The following is a 21,736-nucleotide window of genomic DNA, read 5'->3' as shown; positions in this document are numbered from 1 at the left end:
ACAGGGTGTTATTTCTGTGAACTTCACATTGTTTAGAGTTCTGATTGTTTCAAGGCTTTAGGTTATTTCAAGCTTTAGATTAGATGTTTTTATTTGTCCTCCTTGGGAATTTTGAAGGTATGTGTACATTCCTGAGTTCTTAAAGGCACAGGGATTTGAAGCCAGAGCCTGACATCCACTGTTTCTCCATGAAGACGTTTTCTGTTTGTGATAGAGATGGTGGTGCAGGATAAGAGAAGACCTTCTAGCTATCAGAAATGTCCAGATATGGAGTGAGCCACCTCCTGTGGCACCGCGTCCTCTGTCAAGCACAGCCTGCACGCCATCTAGTGGGTGTATCATAAAGAGGACACTTAGCTGGTGTACATGGTGGAGAAAACACCAGGCCTGGAGCTGGGGTAGCGCCGAAGCCACAGGACTTTGGACAGTAAACTTAACCTCTAGAAGCCTCAGTTTCTCATTTTCAAATAGGAGTGATAATACCTATAGCTCAACATTGCTGTGGTGATTAAATAAAATAAGGTATGTGAACATACTCAGTTCAGTGCCTGGCATAAAAGGATGAGTTCAGTAAAATGTCAGTTGAATACGAATAAATGTAATATACATTTCAACCCTGAGATACTTTGATTTTGTGACAAAAAGAGCTTCACAAACTCTTAACAATATAAGAGAAATTGAAGAAGTGTTGAAATAAGTCACCCCATAACACTTAAATGTTAGGGTAAAAGCTGAAAGTCTGAAATCATGATAAACTCATTACGGTAATAGAAATAAAACTTTTTGCACTAGCCCTTGATATTTTTAAAGAAGTTATGAAGTGCTGTAATAACCACTTGTGGCTTCTGATTCAGTAGGAGACTACGAAGTCACAGAAGGTAAATTTTTGCTTATTTAATAGGAGAGGGGGGGCCTATAAACTTCTTCGAAATTTATAACTTCGTCTACTGTTTTAATTTGATTTACATGACTTAATTTATATTTTTAACCAAATTTATAAGATTCCATTACAGGAGACACTTATTAAGGAATTCTAAAATGCCAACAGACTAAAGTAGACCCATTTAAAATGGATTTAAATTAGATTATTCTAATAGTAAAGTTTAGAAAGCATTTCAGTGGCAACCTTATTCATCTCTGATTCTAAGAAGAAACTAGCAATGGTCTTGTGCAAATATTTGAATTACATTTGGCTTAAGCATGAGAAATACCTGGACTCTTTAACCTGAACTGAAGTTGTCATCCTTAATAAGGGGGCAGAGAGACTATGAATCACTTGGGACAAGGGGAAAATTTTAAATGAGGCTTCTAGAATCTAGCAGTCACTTTTTATTTTTTGAAAGTGTATATTCAAGGAACCAATACTATTTTCTAAAGACCTCAATAATAACCCCAAGAGACTGCTTCTGAATCCATTCTTACTTAAGCCCAAGTGTATCTGCTGCTTTAATGGTGCTCCAGGTCAAACGATTCATGACAATTCCATGATACAGACAGAGATTTAATCATGGTCATGGCATGCAAGTGTCGGACTGACTATGAATGCAGCCCTGCAGGCCATGGAATAGGAAAACTCTAATGTTTAAAGTCTTGCTGAATGTTTAATCTTTGAGCTCTAGATAATACATGTCACTGCTGTCCAGACGTGGGCAAGTACTAATGTAAATAGGTGGGATGTCCAGCTTTCTTCTGTAGGTAGGGCAACACTACCCATCTGGACGGAGAAGTTCTGTGCAGGGTTTCCTGGTGGCTTTTGAAAGGCAATATATTATACTTTTCAGTCCTCTCTCTAAAGAGACCCTCAAATGCAGGACCTTTGACTTAGTGATTAATAACCTTCAAAATCATTTGCATTTTCATAACATTAACGTTTTTCAAAGTACTTTCACCTACATCAGTTCATTTCATCCTCACGGTCCTGTGAATAATACATTTTATATAATTAAGGCAATTTATAAAGAAACTGAATGCCAAGAGAGTCTCTTGCTCAATTTTGTTTTCAATAATGTTGAAATTGGAATTCAAGGTATTTTTTGCTCCACTGTTCTAAATGATATTAGCTTTCTCTCTTCAAGCGAGAAAACTCAAAAAAGGACCGATTGCTTTTTTTAAAAACCAAAATTAGTTTAGAATGATATTGGCTGCATTGCTGGTCATAGGGGTATGGTTGAAAAGAACAGAAGATTTGAAAGAACATTTTTGTGCCTGCAAGGGTGGCAGAGAGAATGCTTCACGTAGGGGCTTGAAGTGGGGACCTTTCTTTAAGCTACACTTGACCCAACTCCTTGGGGAGTAACACAGGAAGTAATATTGGCCCCCGGAGTGGTAAATGGTAAATTCGTAGAAGTCTAAAGGAAGCAAGTTTGCATTGGTTAAGTCTGAACTTTAGAACAGAATATTAAAATTGAATTTGGTCATGTTAAAGTTAATAAAGAGTTCTTAGAAGACCTCTTTTAACAAAAAAAGCAGGGATATACTGTTATTTACATGTCAATTAACTGATCTGTCTTTGAAGTGGTATCTTTAAGGGGGTATCTTTAAAGTAGAAATACAAAGAGAGGGTACCATTAAGCACATATAAAACTCTTGGGAAGTAGGGACGAGGGAAAAATCTGGGAAGATGATAATAAAATTTTGGAAAATTGAATAAAATCCCCTATTCTTTTTTTTAAAAAAATAAATTTATTTATTTATTTTTGGCTGCGTTTGGTTTTCGTTGCTGCGCGCAGGCTTTCTCTTGTTGCGGCGAGTGGAGGCTACTCTTCGTTGTGGTGCACGGGCTTCTCACTGCGGTGGCTTCTCTTGTTGCGGAGTACGGGCTCTAGGTGCACAGGCTTCAGTAGCTGTGGCACGAGGGCTCAGTAGTTGTGGCTCGTGGGCTCTAGAGCGCAGGCTCAGTAGTTGTGGCGCACGGGCATAGTTGCTCCGCGGCATGTAGGATCTTCCCAGACCAGGGCTCAAATCCGTGTCCTCTGCATTTGCAGGTGGACTCCCAACCACTGCACCACCAGGGAAGTCCCACCCCTATCCTTATTTAGAGAGCAGTTTTAGGTTTACAGCAAAATTGAGAGAAAGATACAGAGATTTCCATATACTCTCTGTCCCCACACATGCATAGCCTTCTCCACTGTCAACATCCCACACTAGATTGGTATAGTTGCTACAGTCACACTGTTGATTTGTCAAAGGTGCTGACACATCATAATCACCCAAAGTCTACAGTTTACATTACAGTTTACTCTTGGTGCTGTACATTCAATGGGTAAAGGCATATGATATGAACCCATCATAATAGTATCTATCACACAGAGTAGTTTCACTGTCCTAAAAATCCCCCGTGCTCTGCCTACTTATTCCTCCTCCTCTCTTCCACCCAACCCCTGGAAACCATCGATGGTTTCAATGTTTCTACAGTTTTGCCTTTTCCAAAATATCATATATTTGGAATCATCCAGTTTCATATTGGCTTCTTTCACTTAGTAATATTCATTGATGTCTCCTCCATGTCTTTTCATGGTTTGATAGCTCATTTCTTTTTAATTCTGAATGGATGTACAACAGTTCATTATTCATTCACCTACTGAAGGACATCTTGGTTGCTCCCAAGTTTTGACAATTATGAATAATGCTTCAATACACATCTGTGTGCAGGTTTTCATGTGGACATAAGTTTTCAACTCCTTTGGGTAAATACCAAGGAGCATGATTGCTGGAACATACGGTAAGAATATGTTTAGTTTTGTAAGAAACTGCTCGAATCTCCTCCAGAGTGACTGCACCATTTTGTATTCCCTCCAGCAGTGAATGAGGGTTCCTGTTGCTCTACATCCTTGTTAGCATTTGGTGTTGTCAGTATTCCAGATTTTGGCCATTCTAATAGGTGTGTGGTGGTGTCGCACTATTGTTTTAATTTGGATTTCCCTGATGATAGATGATGTGGAGCATATTTCACATGCTTATTTGCCATCTGTATAACTCTGGTAAGGTGCCTGTTAAGGCCTCTGGCCCACTTAAACATTTCCCTATTTTTTTCAGATGAGAAGCAAAGCTTCACAAAATATCATTGATTGGTGGGGAACAAGTTGAAGAAGAGCTAAACTGATCTAATCCTAAACTGTTTTGTTTGCTGTTAGTTTTCCAAAGCAATCTATTTTTGTAATATTAAAAGCAAATAAGTATTTCTTGTAAATATCAATTACATTATTTCAAGAATAAACGCTTTTAAAAAAAACTGGGATGTTTTAAAATTTTGTCTTTTGGTTTTAATGACATACCTTTAAGTGGTTTTTATTTTTGTTATACTTGAAGTTCATAGGGCTTCTTGAATCTTTAAGCTTGAGATTCATTCCTGACAAATGTTTTTTAAAGAAAAAAAGGGAGAGGTCACTGGGGGAGAGGTCCCCCAGTGAAACGCCTCCCCCCAGAATTCAGTGCAACCCAGCACTATCTACCCTACTACCCTTGGATGGGACTTTAAGAGCAGCTCTGGCATTGGCACCTTCACAGTGGGCTGGTTCCGTATCCAGGTATCACTCAGCACTTTCTGTCTCGCTTTCCTTTGTACTGCAGTTGGGTCTACAGCCTCCACTTCATTCCAAGCCTCGTCTCATTTACCTTGGTCTCCTCACTGTCAATCCACTGCTTCCCACATAGTAGGCTTTCAGTAAGTGTTCTGTATTTCACTATACTTGTGTCCAGTGCATATAGGGAAATTAAATTTTTATTAGTGATCAAGCCACTTGATCTTACTTCATTCATTCAGTACATAGATATGTTAGATTTTACTGCCAATGATTCAATTTCATTGAGAGTCTTTGCCTTATGGAACTTGAGTAGCTCAGAAGCCACCTTATATTTAGTGAACTCATCACTTGGAAGATCAGCTAGAGAACATTGGTCAGGCTGAGTTAAACACTGCTCTGTATCATGTGCCCAGACCTCACGAGAACATGGAGATAACACATTTAAAATGCCAAGCTGGGGCTTCCCTGGTGGCGCAGTGGTTGAGAATCTGCCTGCCAATGCAGGGGACACGGGTTCGAGCCCTGGTCTGGGAGGATCCCACATGCCACGGAGCAACTGGGCCCGTGAGCCACAATTACTGAGCCTGCGCGTCTGGAGCCTGTGCTCCACAACAAGAGAGGCCGCGATAGTGAGAGGTCCGCGCACCGCGATGAAGAGTGGCCCCCGTTTGAGACAACTAGAGAAAGCCCTCGCACAGAAACGAAGACCCAACGCAGCCATAAATAAATAAAAAATAAATTTAAAATGCCAAGCTGGGACTTCCCTGGTGGCGCAGTGGTTAAGAATCCACCTGCCAACGCAGGCGACACAGGTTCGAGCCGTGGTGCAGGAAGATCCCAAATGCCGCAAAGCAACTAAGCCCATGTGCCACAACTACTGAGCCTGCGCTCTAGAGCCCACGTGCCACAACTACTGAGCCCATGTGCCACAACTGCTGAAGCCCGCGCGCCTAGAGCCCGTGCTCCACAACAAGAGAAGCCACCGCAATGAGAAACCTGCGCACCGCAATGAAGAGTAGTCCCCCGCTCGCTGCAACTAAAGCCTGTATGCAACTAAAGCCTGTACGCAACTTCGTTGCGCTGCAACGAAGACCCAACGCAGCCAAAAATAAAAAAATAAAAATAAAAATTCTTAAAAAATAATAAAATAAAACGCCAAGCTTAGGGATGGCTCAGAGAGAGCAGTTGGCCCTAATCATTTCCGCTGCCTTAGGGTTTGATCTTCACTAGAGAAAAAAAGCAAAATACACATTTATCTAAATCAACCACTACTACAGTCAATTGCAATTGATGGAGGTAAAAATGTGTGAATGAGTTCAGAGCCAGGGCAAACATAAGATGGGCAGATCAAAACCCCCCAGGCTTGATCATTTAAGAAAGTGAATTTCCTCTAGCCAGGAGATGCCTAGAATGAGCCCACTTGCTAAGGCCAGAGCTGCCCGCTGGCAATGATGATCATCTGAGAAGGTTGTGGAGAGGAGAAGTTGCGCATCAGAGGCAGGTCTTCATCTCCCGTAGGAGTGATGAAGTACTCTAGGGCAATGTGAATCTTGGTGAATGGACATGCTTATAAGGGGAGCCTAAAACGTGAGTAATTTAAAAGCAAAACCCTCATATAAAATAGATAACTAATAAGGACCTACTGTATAGCACAGGGGACTCTACTCAATACTCTGTAATGACCTATATGGGGAAAGAATCTAAAAAAGAGTGTATATGTGTATATGCATAACTGATTCACTTTGCTGTGCACCTGAAACTAACACAACGTTGTAAATCAACTCTACTCCAATAAAAATTTTTTAAAAGGCAAAACCCTCCAGAAAATTGATTAGATTGATTATTTTCAGGTTCATGAAAGAAAAGAAATGGATAGAGCTTCAGCTGAAATCATGACTAATCGGTAGGAAATGATCGTGTATTATTTTTATAAACTTCATATTATTTAGAGTTCTCATTATTGCTGAAGAATGAAGAATAAAAACATTCAACAAAACACACAGGAAAATAAAAATGGTTGCATCCAAAAAGGTCCAAAACCTGGTAGGTATTAGAAACTGGCACAAACTTGAAAAAATGTTATTTATCCTAAACCCAAAGCAAAGTCCAAAACTGTGTCCTTTATTTTGTTTAGTGTTTTAGAAAGGGCTTGCTTCTACCACTGATTTTTAAATCCCTTTTTCCAGGAAAGCTAATTAACCAGGTTTTTCTTTATACCTGGGACCCCAAAGAAAACCCCAGGCCAGGGGGAATGTTATTTCCCACCAAGAAATTCTGCAATAAAGTCACCTAAACTTGTTGGCCATCTCTGCAGCTTTGACCTTTCGGAATCAAGCCAAAAGTAATTTCTTTTATCCATGAGAATTTATGGACCTTTGTCCACAAATATTTTCTTTTCTTTTTTCTTTTGTTTTTTTAAAGGTTTTAATGAGATTATCTTATGTTTCTATGATGTTTTTAAGTTGTATCCTAAGGTCTGAAGATTTAAGAAAAGTATTAATTGAGGAGTATTTTCCCTTCCTGAATAGCATTGTAAGAGGAAGAGGAAAAAGAATTCAATCCTTTTTCCTGTAGGCATTCATGCAAATCTATAAAAGCTCCTGTTCCAATTGGAAATGAAAAAGAAGCCAGTGAAAAACATCTCTTCCTGCTGGTGTGAAACTCTCCTGCAAGCTGGGATCAAGACGGGGTAGGTCGACCTGAGGAAAAATGGCCGTTGTTGCCATTAACTAGTTTCATATAAGGATGAGATCCTAAGATGCAGAACTCCAAGAGTTCTCTTCTCTCTCTCCCCCACTTGTTTTATAATATTTTAAATGAATTAATTTTCCCTAAAAGGCTTCAAACCCACTCTACAAGGGTAGCCCATGGGTTTCCTCTGCCCCCCATGCAGTGCCTGGAGCCATGGAGAAGCAGAGTTTGTAAATATCCAAAGTGCATTGGGCAAACCCACCTCTCCCAACTCGCCATGAAACATCCCTCTAGGAGGCAAGAGCGGAGGTCCCCTCTCCCTTACGGGTTGAACTTGGACTTGAGTCTAGGTCTCCTTTCAGCGAAACAGAATCCTGAACTCTTTCAGTGCTTTCCTGTCTCCTGATGGGCTTTGTATTAGGAAGGGATGCAGCAGTTGCTAAGGAGACCCAAGTTGTCTCTTAACAGGGATGGATCCCTTGCATCAGGAATTCCACTTGTGGGCAGGACCCCTGGGATGCAGAGACTGTTGTCTCCCTCTCCATCTTCAGAATATCTGCATATTCCTCAGTCGATCAGGGTTTAGGTTCTGGAGATGACCTTTACAGCTTCAGAATAATATGACTGTGACCACAATAGGCAGAGTGGACATTTTATGATGCTGTCATTGCTCCTGAAGTAGCAGAGAAGCAATCTAGAACTCAGAGGTAACTGAAACGATGCCGGTTAGGCATCTGGCATTTAAAGCTTTTATGGAAGGGTTAAAGCATGACATGATTTAAAGTAAAAACAAAAATACAAACAAACAAAAAGAGAAAGAGTGCTGAGACTGAAAAGTGACCCCTGCTGCCTGACTGATGGGTGCCAGGTTCTCCATTTGGAAATGCGCTCATACGATTCCATGTGGTCCTCCCAGTGAAATTAAGAAGTAGGATTATGTGTTTCTGAAGACCAGGCCAAGTGGAGTTAAACCATTTGCTCAAGGTTACACGACCTGCAAGTGAGGAAGCTGGATTCAAACCCATGTCTAATTACATCACCAATTTTCTATGTAGGGACTTGAGTTAGCAATAAAGAGTTTCTTCTGTATAAATAATTTAGGTCATAAAATGTTAGTCAATGTCATGACCCTCGCAGGAAGAGGAGGAGACTTAGCTGGACCACAGTGAGGGTGGTGTGCACTTGTGTGACTATAAGTGACGGTAACACTGCACCTATTCACCATCCTCCATCACTCGTAGTCACTGCAGTCCTGTGACCTTGGTCCTTCTAATTTTGGACTTTATCTGAATGACAAACAAATAGCATTTGAGAAGAAAAGACAACTCCTTAAACTCAGGAAACGGTTTCTGAGTATTTATGGATATGGGCTTTTCAGCTGCAGTCTGGGTTTGGCAGACGAACATGAAAATTTTTATGAAAAAAAAGAGCAGAGAAGTGAATTAGGAGATATTTTTGTGCCTCTTGATGATAAGTTCTTGCTAAACTTGGCTCAGTGAAGGAATCCTAATGAAGAACTGTTCCTGGCAGCCTACGTGACAGCTCATTCACATCTCCTGCTTCCGAGTGTACTAGATTGTCCTAGTCTTGTAGATATAAACCATTGAAATGTTTTGAAAATTTCAGCATAGTCAGACTAAACTCTACTTTCAAGGCTCCCAGGCATATTAGGTGTTCACTGAGTGTTTGTTAAAGAGATAAATCAATAAATGATTACAGTTTACACCTAAATGTGGGGAGAGAGGGAGAGAGACAGAGAGGGAGAGACAGAGGCTCTGTTCAGATCTTGTATTCTATTTTTTCTTATGATAAATTCTGCATCCAAGAATGTGCTGATTTTTTTTTACTGAATCACAATAACTAAAAAGCTTTAAGACTGGGGGTTCTATTTTTCGTTTTATGTGAACCTACATGAAGGACCAGGCCTTGGTGAGAAGCAGTAACACACAATGGTGGTGAAGAACAGGAGCTTTGAGTCACTGCCTGCGTATAAACCCCAGTCCTGCTACTTACTGGTACGTGAACCTCAGGCAAGCGACTAATATCCACTTGTGTCTCAATTTCCTTCTCTGTCAGATGGGGAAAATAATAATAGCACCTACACAGGGTTGTCATGAGTATCAGGTAATGTTAATGTAATTAAAGACCTTGGCACACTGCCTGGAACATAGCAAGTGCTCAACAAATGACAGCTGTTACCATTGTTAAATGCAGGAATTAAGCATCTCAGATTTTTATATGCACTTGTATTGATTTCCTAGGGGTGCCGTAATAAAGAACCACAACCTGGGTGGCCTAAAACAACAGATTTATTCTCTCACAGTTACAGAGGCCGTAAGTAAAAGAAATCAAGGTGTTATCTGGGCCACACCCCTTCTGAAGGCTCCAGGGGAGGATCCTCCCTTGCCTCTTGCAGCTTCTGATGACCCCGGTGTTCCCTGGTTTGCGGCAGCGTCTCTCCAGTCTCTGGCTCCATCTCCACAGGGTCTTCTCTGTGCAGCTGCGTGTCTTTCTGTGTCCTCTCCTCCTCTTGTAAGGACACTCCCATTGGATTTAGGGCCCGCCCTAATCCAGTGCGACCTCACCTTCATTACATCTATAAAGAGCCTGTTTCCAAACAAGGTTACGTTCTGAGGTTCCGGGTGGACATGCACTCGGGGGAGAGGGACACTTATTCAATCTGTGATTGTATTCAGCTACAAACATTTAACACAGAAATTGCTGTTGCTGCTATAGGCCTGTTACTTTCCCTCTTGCTTGAAAATAGAAGATAAAGTTTGCTTCTAATCATGTTGCTAATTTCTGGTTAGAAATAAAAATGAGGTTGATAGTCATAAATGTGTTTTGAGGCTTGACTATCTGAGAAGGAATAAGTCTCTTAGAGAAGACAACCTTTGGCATGTCCAGGCAACTATCCATTTGGTCCCCAGTGGGGATCCCCGCTAATCCTGGGGATGACAGACCCACAGCTGAGCCTTCCATGTAGGCTGGGGTTTGCTCTGCTCCCAGAGGAGTCCACAGCCTCAGCCAATGGGCTGTGAAGGAACGGTGCCACGGGATGGAGCTGTGTCCACTGAGCTTAAGTGGTTGCTGGTGGGTGGACATTCTGAGAAGAGGGGATACTGCATGGCTATCTGTAGAGATGAGGTGACTGGCTATGTGGTCCAAATTACAGAGTTTCCAGGAGGCCCTCATGCTCTCTCCAAAACCTGAATCTTTCCCCAGTTAGCATTCCTATTTAATAGCTCTTCCCTGGGAGAGCTAACAGCGATGATCACATCTTTAGAGGTGCATTCGAAAAAGGGCTCTGGGAGTTTTTTGTTTATTTGTTTGTTTTAACATCTTTATTGGGGTATAATTGCTTTACAATGGTGTGTTAGTTTCTGCTTTATAACAAAGTGAATCAGTTATACATATACATATGTCCCCATATCTCTTCCCTCTTGTGTCTCCCTCCCTCCAATCCTCCCTATCCCACCCCTCCAGGCGGTCACAAAGCACCGAGCTGATCTCCCTGCGCTATGCGGCTGCTTCCCACTAGCTATCTACCTTACGTTTGGTAGTGTATATATGTCCATGCCACTCTCTCGCTTTGTTACAGCTCACCCCTCCCCCTCCCCATATCCTCAAGTCCGTTCTCTAGTAGGTCTGTGTCTTTATTCCTGTCTTACCCCTAGGTTCCTCATGACATTTTTTTTTCTTAAATTCCATATATATGTGTTAGCATACGGTATTTGTCTTTCTCTTTCTGACTTACTTCACTCCGTATGACAGACTCTAGGTCCATCCACCTCATTACAGATAGCTCAATTTCGTTTCTTTTTATGGCTGAGTAATATTCCATTGTATATATGTGCCACATCTTCTTTACCCGTTCATCCGATGATGGACACTTAGGTTGCTTCCATGTCCTGGCTATTGTAAATAGAGCTGCAATGAACATTTTGGTACATGACTCTTTTTGAATTATGGTTTTCTCAGGGTATATGCCCAGTAGTGGGATTGCTGGGTCCTATGGTAGTTCTATTTGTAGTTTTTTAAGGAACCTTGTGGGAGTTTTTTGGTACGAGATCAGAGAAGGGCAGAAAGGAGTGCCTCCTGTCTCTGCTTGGCTGGTGGGTGACAGTGACCATCAATGCGTCACTACAAAGCAAAAGAGCATGATCAGGAGGCACCGCTGGAACCCTCCTTTGTCCTCCTGAGCTTCGTGAGGCGGCAGCGCAGGGCAATTCGATTTACAGATGCAACCCTATATCCTTCTCTCTGAATCAAAAGCAAGCGAAAGTGGTCTATGTCGGTCCCATGCCGGTCCTGGCGTGAGCTCCTCACCTGGCTGAGCGTGACACAAATGTTTTTATTTTCACACAACTTGGCCCCAACAAGGCAAACCTTCTTCCAGGGCCCATCTGAAGGTTGATCGCTTTGAAGGCTTGTGAAAAACTGGGCATTGTTAAATGTACTAAGAGAGAGATTTTTCAAAGGTAATTTAATTATATGCAGTCTTCACCTGAGATGCTACTCCATTCCAGATAGTGTGATTACACGGTATAATGATTTCTGGTTAATAACTAGATATTTTCTAACCAGAGACAGTCAGGTGAGTCTTGAATGCATGGGGTAAGAACTCGGTCACTTAGTACTTAGTTCTTCTCTAAAAGAGGCAAAAATGAGGAAAAAAAGAGGTGATTCATCATTGTGTAAAGACTAGAAAACACAGCAAAAAGATAAGAAAATAAATGCTGGTGTTTTCATCCCCCACCCAGAATAATGACAGTTAATATTTTGAGGTGTTTCCTTTTTTTTAAAATAAATTTATTTAGTTTTGGCTGCGTTGGATCTTCATTGCTGCACGCAGGCTAACTCTAGTTGCAGCGAGCGGGGGCTACCCTTTGTTGCGGTGTGCGGGCTTCTCATTGCGGTGGCTTCTCTTGTTGCACAGCACAGGCTCTAGGTGTGCGGGCTTCAGTAGTTGTGGCACACGGGCTCAGTAGTTGTGGCGCACAGGCTTAGTTGCTCCCCAGCATGTGGGAAGTTCCTGGACCAGGGCTTGAACCTGTGTCTCCTGCATTGGCAGGCGGATTCTTAACCACTGCGCCACCAGGGAAGCCCCTGATGTGTTTTCTTACAGTTTGCTTTCCTCGTGTGTGTGTGTCTGATTTTGTACAGACATATAATCAGGCTGTGTGTAGTATGTATGTTGGGACCTGTTTCACTGAGTCAGCAAAATATTGTGAACAGTTTTCCATATTCACAAGCACAGAACTATTCTAGCCAAAGAAGACCTGCAAAGGACTTTCAGGAGCTCACGCTTTGGCAGGTGGCTGTGGTCACGCTTTCTAGAGGCTGAGTTCTTTGGCTGTAGCCTCCCTGGAGGTGTGGTCATAGGAGCTGCTATTATGGGAGGTGAGACCCCGACCGGAGGGAGCACCCGGCTGCAGGCCTCAGAGGGAAGACCCCCGTCCGGGAACGAGCTTGCCTTAGTGCAGATGAAGCTTTCCTGGATTCCTCTCAACCAGCACCACCTTCATCCTCCCCAAGTCAAGAGGATACTTGTCTTGACTTAGAAGGATGCCCACAAATACTTTCCAACTATGACATGCAGTTTTTAATTTTAATATTTTGGGGTAAAGCCACTAATTGAATCAAATGTAAACTCATCCTGCTAAACAGATATTCAGAGAATATTTAGGGATCTTCTGTGTAAACAGTTTGAAATAATGTCGGTGGAAGCTCACGAGCTTCCTTTGACTTTATCTTGAACATTGGCAAAGCTGAAGGGTACGTACCCTTGCCTTTCAATTCGTGAATACTGCCCCAGAGGTTGTGTACGAGCCACGGTGCTTAACCTAACTCTCCAAAAATAAGGGGCTCATGATTTTCTTTAAATTGGCACTTATGCAGTGGAATCTCTCAGGCATTAGTGCTTACTTGATTGCATTCAGACACCACTTTGGCAAGGGAATGACGGCCCTAAATTAGCATCAAGCACAATGAATGGTAATTGCAAGACTGTCATTTCTACAAGTGCAAAATTAATGTGTTCTGCAAACCCATTGCACTGTGCGCCACGGGAAAATCATGGAGCCGCGCTGTCCCAAGCGGAAGAACGCACTGCAACAGCGGCGGCAACGTGCTGCGGATTATTCAGCAAAGGTGCTCCTTTCCACCTTTGTTGTTGTCTCACGCTCATTCTTCGAGCCCTGCCTGACCTAATTTCTATGCTCATGTTATAGCACCGCCAGACAGTAGCCTGGATGCACAGAGAATGTTATGGAACAATTCCTCCTTCTGTGTGGCACCTTGTGTGAACAATGCCAGCCTAAACAACCCTCCAGGTATTCATGAGAGTATGAATAGGCTACTTATGTAAAGCTTCTTACAGAGAGATGCACCAGCCGTTTACAGAGAACTTTACCCAAATGCTATACATTCATTCGAAAGAGAAGAGTGATTTACGCGCATTTCAATTGTAGCGTAAGAAGACTGCCAGCCCTGCCTCTCCCCATCTCTCCCGTTTACAGGTGGGACAGGAAGCCACAGGCCAGTCGAATGAATTTCTTCCGGTCATGCAAGATCACAGGGTCTACCCCGAATGACAACAAGCATAGGCACCAGGCTCTTGGAGTCAGCTGACTGGCTCTGCAGAATTTATTAGGGATTAATCATTCGAGACTGAAATAATGCAGTAATAACAGACCTATTAGATGTGGTATCTCAGTATTCCTGCGGTTTCGTGGAGGCTGAGAACCTCCCACAGAGGCGTCCTATAGAAGAGGGATACTAAAGATAATGACAATAACTGGCCAGAGGGCTTTCTTGTGAGTCCAGCTTGAATCCAATCTCTTAGCAGCTGGGGGAGGGGGTGGGCATTAAGCCCACTGGGCGGCACAGGTAGATTCACTGCAGTGATCTACAGGTCCAAGATAATGTGCTGACCCTCTGACTCCCCTGAGTGGGAGGGTCAGGCCCGAGTCCTCTTTCAGTGGCCGCTTACTTTGTCACTCACCATTAAGGCATGATACGGTTATTTGACTTGTAATGTTCCAGCCAGTGAAAAGTTTGCTGGAATTTGGGGGAAACTCTGCACCACACTCAAAGATTCTCTCATCTTAATGAACAACAAAGATTAGGGAGTGGTTTAGGAGACTTCCTACCTAAGGTGGGAGAAGAATTCCAAATACCTTACCCTCAGAATGAAGTATGCCTGGGTACAGCTGAAAAACCATTCAATAGATGATCTGGACTTCAAAGACGTCTAAAAATGGCTTTGGAAACTGGCTTGACTTACCTTTGTTGCAAAATGTTCCATCGTAGGCTGTGTTGGAGCAATCGCAGGAATACCCGTGGTATTTCTCTATGCATTTGCCTCCATTCTCACAGTTCGCCCCGTAGCTGGTGCAGTGGCCCGAGCACCCGGATTTGAACCCGGATGTGACCTTTGCTCTTTCTTCCAGGTCCAGTGTCACCCCATTCATCCTCAGGGAGCGGATGCAGCCCAGAAAGCCCTGCTGGCCCCCGGCACCACCTGGGAAGACAGAAGGCATGGAGCTCAGATAGAATAACCTCTGCTGTGGCTTCTGTTTCATTCATCATTCCTGGGACCACTGTGGTGGGAGATGAGACTGCCAAGGGCAGGGGGCATGCTCACTGTCAAGTTGGTCCTGCCTAATAGAAGAGCTTGCAGCTTTCTCCCCTTAGGCTATAATGCTGATTAAAAGAGACTGTCTTCTGCGAAGCAATACATTTGCTACAGTACTAAAATGTTTGGAGACACACACAGATTACGTAAGCTGTTTTGGAAGTTTAATCTGGTTTCCTATAGAAAAGAAGTGTACAGAACTCTCTAAGTTCTTTGGTTTTTAATCTCATGGCATTCAGTTCCATAGCATTATCTATTGGAAGAGATATAAAAAGGCAGAGGAACATGAATATATTAGCATAGTTAACAAGTCAATTAGCCGGACGAAGTAGATCCATTTGGAATGTAATTGTAAGTCCCGGTTCTTGTCTCAAGAAATGCTTTGCTTTGAAATTCATGTTAAGGGTTCCCAGGGCTTCTTGTCTGGGGTGGTTGGAAATTGGAATTGAGAATTTTACACGTAAGTCAGCTACACCACATTTATTACCAGGTCAGTTCAGATTTTATTGCTTTTGTCTAAATGCCATTGCAAGACTCATAACACACAAAACAAATTCACTGTAATTTTCTCAGTACGTTATGGAGTTAGAGGTTCATGAGCATGAAAATATTAAAATATTCCTAATAAATTTCAAAGAACGGTTCACTGGAGAATTATATCACAGGTGGATTGTATCTATAATAACCTTAGCTATGATTTTTTTAAGCAGCTGGTACGAAAGGAGGAACTCAAGTTTATAAATATGCCTGTATTTTAGACTAACAGCTTTTCTAGAAATTAAATAAAACGATAGTAGTTAAAATTATTCAAAGAAATCTGATGGGGATTTAGAAAAAAGATGCGGTTAATAAAGTGAAAGTTACTGTTTATTGAGGGCTATGTAGTAGGTACTCTACTAAGCATCTTACATATGATATTCACCTGATTCTCACAACAACCTGGCGAGGTAGGCATTGTTACCTTAACCCCATTGTACAGATAAGGAAACTGAGGCTTAGAGAAATTAAATCGTGTACTCAAGGCCTCATAGCTCCGAAGTGCCAAAGCGGTGTCAGAACTGTCTTATTCTCGAGCCTGTGGTCTTAAACTCTGTTCTGTGTTGATCGTCTAATGCAGAAGAACTTCACGGTCTCGGGCGCCACAGACGTGCATGTTTCTGACGTGAAGATCTGAACGTCTTTAAAAATGGCATGGTCAATAGGACTGGCAGACTCTGGGCGAGGCTGCACACTGGAGGTTGATTCTGATCACTTTCTCCAGTGTCTTGAGAAGAAGTGTGCCATCTAGCGACTCATCAGACAGGGCTGGTGGATCAAAGGCTTTAGCTGCAGAGACGGATTAGCCTTTGCTTATGCCTGTGAATCCTCAGCCGTGAAATAGCAAATGACTTGCACTATTATCTTTATAAACCCAAGCCTTGCGGTTCTCTCATTGGGCAGTGCATAGATTTGAGTGATGATCCTCCAGGGATTGTTATTTTTTAATAAAATGTTTAAATAGAAGAGGATTAATTGAAGGGATCCCAATGCCCCTTTTGATTAATGGTATGGGAGAGTAGACGGCAAAAGAAATGATTAGAAACAACCACTTTGAAGGATTTCCCATTTTGCAATCTGCTCACCAGCACCGCTGCACCTCTGGGCCAAGGGGAATTTGGCCCTTTGCTATGATCTGGAAGAATTTCAATCCAGTAGTCACTCTTTGTGTGTTGAAATTTCAATTTGGCGTCTATCGTTTTAGCAGCTATGGCTTTTATTCTTGCAATAAGGCTTTCCAAAGGGCCTTTTCGTTCAATAAATGCCTAGCCATTTAAATTTTCATCACTAGTCAATTAAGACAATTATATCCTATCAAAATATGCTGACATTTTTAAATCGTTGTTTTTAGATGTGTGCCTCTCCTTTCCCCTGGTTGCAAATGTAATAGTTTTTCATTGTGGAAACCATAAACACACTGATAAGCAAAATGAAAAAGAGAATCTGTAATGCTACTCAGATAGAATGACTTTCACTTTCAGCAAATAGCCTTTTCTACTTTTATCTATGAACATACATATGTATAAAAAGTAAAAAAAAAAGCGGGGTATAGGCATTGTTTTGAAATTTGCTTTTTTCACTTAATATATCATAAAACATTTTTCCCAGCAATAAATATTCAACTAGAACATCTTGCTTAACATCTGCATAGCAGCCCACCCTGTGATGCACTGTAACTTACTTTGTCATTCCACTACCATTGGACTTTTTAAAGTTTTTTATTTAATTTTACTTTTTTACTAAGTAAATTAAAAAAATTTTTTATTTAACATCTTTATTGCAGTATAATTGCTTTACAATGTTGTGTTAGTTTCTGCTGTATAACGAAGTGAATCAGCTATATGTATACATATATCCCCACAGCCCTTCCCTCTTGCGTCCCCCTCCCACCCTCCCTATCCCATACCACTGGACTTTGAAGCTTATTCCAATTCCCATTTTATATGATACTATAATAAATATCCTTGTAAAAACCTTGACATACTTGTCCAGTTTTTCCTTAGAATTAATTCTTAGAAGTGTAATTGCCAGGTACAAGGGCATAAACATTTTAAAGTCCTTTGTAATGTAATTTCCTCTCAGAAGACTTTATCAATTTGTATCTCAGCAATAGGGTACAAGATTCCTGCCCTCTCCACACCAATTCTAATACTAGGCAGGACACTTTTGAATTTATAGGCTAGAGGGGGAAAAAAAAAAGAGTTCATTCTTTTAATTTGCATTGCTTCGAATACTGTGGGTTGAATAATTTTTATGTTTTCCTCACTCTTAGTTTTTGTTTCTTCATGACCTTTGCTTTTTTGGGAGAAATAGAATATATATTTCTTACTGATTGGTAGCAATATTTGGGTCTTTAATTTTTTGTTATAAATTCAGCAACTAGATCCTTCCAGTTTGTGTTTGTTAACTTGTATGTAATGTTTATGTAGTCACATGCATCTACCTTATTTTTATGATTTCTGCCTTTGATATTAGGCTTATAAATACCTTCTCTAATCCAAAATAATATAATTATTCAACTATATTTTCTTCTAGAACTTTTATGATTTTACCTCGTTTAACATTTCATTCTTTAATCTATCTGGAATGTATTTTAATTCGGAAATAATGGACATTTAAGGGTGTCAGCAATGGTTGAGAGTCTGAGGAGATTTTTTAAAAAAGACTCTTTAAGTAAATGTTAATATGACCAAAAAAATGGAGATTTAGAAAGCATCAATTGGCAGAGAAAGTACATCTAGGTTAGGTCATATTTTAATTACATCATTTAGGTAAACATTTAGCTATACGTATATATGCTTCATTATGTACCTACACAGGCTTCATTCAGGAAGGGGATTTAGGGGCAGGTTTTTCTGTCTCCCTGCCTCTCTGATTCTTTCTGGTCTTGTTCTTTCTGAGCTTCTACACCTGCCAGTCTTTCTTCCTGCCTTTGTGTTTGTATATCTTTCCCTATCAGGACTATTGACTGTTTTTGTTAGTTCTGTGGCTTTCATCAAATCGTTGCATCTTTCTCAGCATCAGTTTTTCTTACACATAAAAGGAGGCTGAACTAGAAGTCTCTGGTCCTTCCAGCTCTAAATTACTCTGGTCCATGATGTACAATCTCTCCCCCTGGGCTTATGTGTCCCCCTCTCTCCATTTCAGCAAATTACTGTCAATTTCTGCTAAATTTCTTCTTGCTTCCTTTTTCCTCTTTGCACTGCTGCCTGACCATTTTTTTCCTCCTCCTTCCCTTAACTGAACATAACGTATGACTATAGTCTAATTTATATTTGTTGCCTTCATTAAATAAACTTTTATACTCCTTCTTCTTAATTTACAAAGAAGGTAAGTGGAATGCCATTTGTCTCTATATAAAGGAAAACTAAATAACTTACACTCTTTTTTAAACATGGTCCCTGATTTATTAAATGGGTCAGTGAGCTGGAAAGTACTTTTACTGATCTAGTCAATATGAAGAAAAATCTTTGGTCCTGAAAATGGCCATTATATATTATGCAAAGGATGTTAATGTACTAGAACCAGTGATAATTATTTGAGTTCAAGTTATGTGCTCTATAGAAATCTTTCCTGGTGACAAATGTCATAAGTTTAAATTGTAGGTCTGCGAGCAAAAAGGCTACTTAACCTTTGTTAATTAGAAAATCAACACATTGTCACTGGAGAGAGCCCCCTGCCATGCAAGAGCCTCACACACATTAGTTAGACCTGTGATAATTACCCAAGGTGAGACGTGGGTTTAATTTGTAAATCATTTTTCATGTGAAATGCTATTCAAGTATTGCAATTAGAGATTAATTATGAAAATGTTGTAACTATCCATAATGAATAATACAACCATCAAAAGCACAGAAGATTGGGGCAAAATAATCAGGTATTAAACAAACAGGGCGGAAATAACGATCAGGAGGAATTCTAAAAAGCACTGTCCTCACACTAGGAGCTTAACTGTTTTCTAAGGAGCTAATTTGGGCTCCAGGGCACCTGTGCCCAGAGAGACCAGCCATTCATTTGCCATAGAGAGGAATCGCACCAAAGCTCCCACACGAGGAATCTAATTTATCCATTCAGTAAGTATTTATTTCACAGCAACTATAAGCTAGCCTTGTCTAGATGTTAAGAAGGCACTAGGAAGCAAAACACACAAAAGCCTTTGCGCTTGCAGAGCTTATCTTCTTGCCGAGGGAGAGGGAAATTTAACAATAAACTCAATAAGTAAGTTAAGTATATCGCCTGTTAGAAGTCAGTCTGGGTTAAGTGGGAGTGGGGTGGGGGAGATTCCCATTTTATATAGAGTCCTTAAGACAGACCCCACTGAGAAACTGACAGAAAGAGTATCCAGGTGCACGGCCCTGGGAAGACAAAGAGGTAAGGGAGGCACTGCCCTGCAGGTGAGGGCAGGGGGTGAGACGGGGAGCTGCTCTGAGATGCTAAGAGAAGCAAAGGCGCCAGGTCACGTGTGTAAGGCACTGGGAAAGGCGTTCCTAAGAAGGTGGAGGAGACATACTTCTCGCTCTCAGGTTAATACAAATGTAATCACAAATAGCCACACTGTGGTTCAAGGTAGAGTCTGACGTAGGAGAGGCGGGAAACAGAGGTGTGGAGAGCATGAACTGTCGTCACAAAACTCGACTTCTGGGTGTTGGCTCTGCTGCTCACTGCTTGATCTTCCCAGCTCGTCTTTGGGCCTCAGTCTCATGTATGAAACTGGCATAAAAATATGCACCTTGCAGGGTCATATTCATAACAAGTGACAATACCCCCCTCTGTACTAATGCTCAGTTAATGGGAGCCGTTTATTATTATTACCATTATTCAGTATAAACAAAATTCTACAGAAGCACAGAGTTGGAAATTAAATATGGCTAAGATGAGTATACACGAATCTGACACCAGAGGTATCGTGAGTGTTTTGAAATGCACTGTGTCACCCCAAAGTTCACGTGTTGAAGCGCCAATCCCCAATGTGACTATATTGGAGAGAGTGCCTTTACAGAGGTACTTAAGATTAAATGAGGTCACAGGGGTGGGTCCCTAATATGAGCGTGTCCTTTGAAAGGAGAGGAAGAGATGCCAGGGACGCACGCACACAGAAAAACAGCCGTGTGAGAAGGCACAGGTCCGTAAGCCGAGGAGAGAGGCCTCGGGAGAAACCAACCCTGCCAGCACCTTGATCTTGGTCTTCCAGCCACTGGAATTGTAAGCAATAGATCTTTGTTGTTTAAACTACCCAGTCTGTGGTATTTTGTCAGGGCAGCTTGAGCAGACTAATACAGTGAGTACAGTGAAGGGTTAACTTCAGGCTTGGGCTGGTCCAGGCCTGCCTGAGAGAATGACCTTGGAGTCCTCCTTCTAACTGCATTGCTTCCTTGGCAGGTTCAGGATCGCGATGGCCGTTTTCCTTCGCTTGTCTGCCGTGGGGGACCGCACCTGGATTGCGAGAGCGGCAAGCTGGCATACAGCGCTCCACACGTGACTGGCTGGCACAAAAGACTGACAGGAAATACAGCTGTGATTTCTGTGTCCAGGTGACCCACCTAGACCCCGTCTCTTCTCCATGGCAGTCAGACCTGGCCCGTGTAGGTCAGGGGGCCAAAGCAGCGACGTGCTCGGACAGGCTGGGCCCCCATCGGCAGCTTGGCCGACGCTGCACCCACTGTGTCTCCTGTTTTACATGTTACCATTGTCTCTGAGGTCTTTACTGTCAACCTGAACATGGAAAAAACCCAGTAGTGTCAGTACAGGTGTGTAGAGTAAAAACCCAGTTATCTGGTTAAGCTGAGGACCTCAGAACGGCCCAGATTCTTTCGTAGTGGAGAGAGTTCAAGGATGTGGCTTACATTACTCAGTGCAGAGCTGCGTGATTGACAAGTATTGACCAGGGATGCCTCTGTCAGCTGGATATTGGAGGGCATATATGAAAAAGTTTATCCATACTCAGAGAGTGGGGCTTTGGAGGGTTGTTTTTTCAGATAATGCTCATGAGTTCTCATTCATAACATCATTCAATAGGATGGATTTTTTTCAAGTTCATTATCACTGCATGAATTTCTTACATCCTCTGAGTAGAGGACATGCAGAATATGTGAATCCTAAGTATTTAAACTAGAAGAAAACTTCAAAATAGAGATGGAGAAAATAACTGGGTTTCTGATAGCAGAAAGCACTCATATGTGTCTGAATGTGAATTGCTCCATGATGGGGATGGTACTGGGAGGTCTCAATTCATTCCAGAGGCTACGGTGGGAGGGTAAGCATGCTACAATATTAGCTATTTCAAAAGCTAATATTAACTGAATGCTAGCTGTTCCAGGTACTGTTTCAAAATTTACATTTTTAACTC

General features: G+C 41.7%; 1 protein-coding gene across 3 annotated transcripts in view; it reads right to left on the bottom strand.

Annotated features, from left to right (window-relative positions):
* CNTNAP2 (contactin associated protein 2) overlaps positions 1 to 21,736 on the bottom strand; it is a 2,029,937-nt gene that overhangs the window by 196,870 nt on the left and 1,811,331 nt on the right. For all 3 annotated transcript variants that reach the window (XM_067747291.1, XM_067747290.1, XM_067747289.1), the window contains one exon: positions 14,503 to 14,739. In XM_067747291.1, the coding sequence (XP_067603392.1) occupies positions 14,503 to 14,739 (237 nt within the window). The remainder of the gene's footprint in view (positions 1 to 14,502; positions 14,740 to 21,736) is intronic.

This window comes from Pseudorca crassidens, chromosome 8 (genome assembly GCF_039906515.1).
Source record: "Pseudorca crassidens isolate mPseCra1 chromosome 8, mPseCra1.hap1, whole genome shotgun sequence".
In the NCBI taxonomy this organism is placed as follows: Eukaryota; Metazoa; Chordata; class Mammalia; order Artiodactyla; family Delphinidae; genus Pseudorca; species Pseudorca crassidens.
This window is presented reverse-complemented; position numbering and strand designations above follow the sequence as displayed.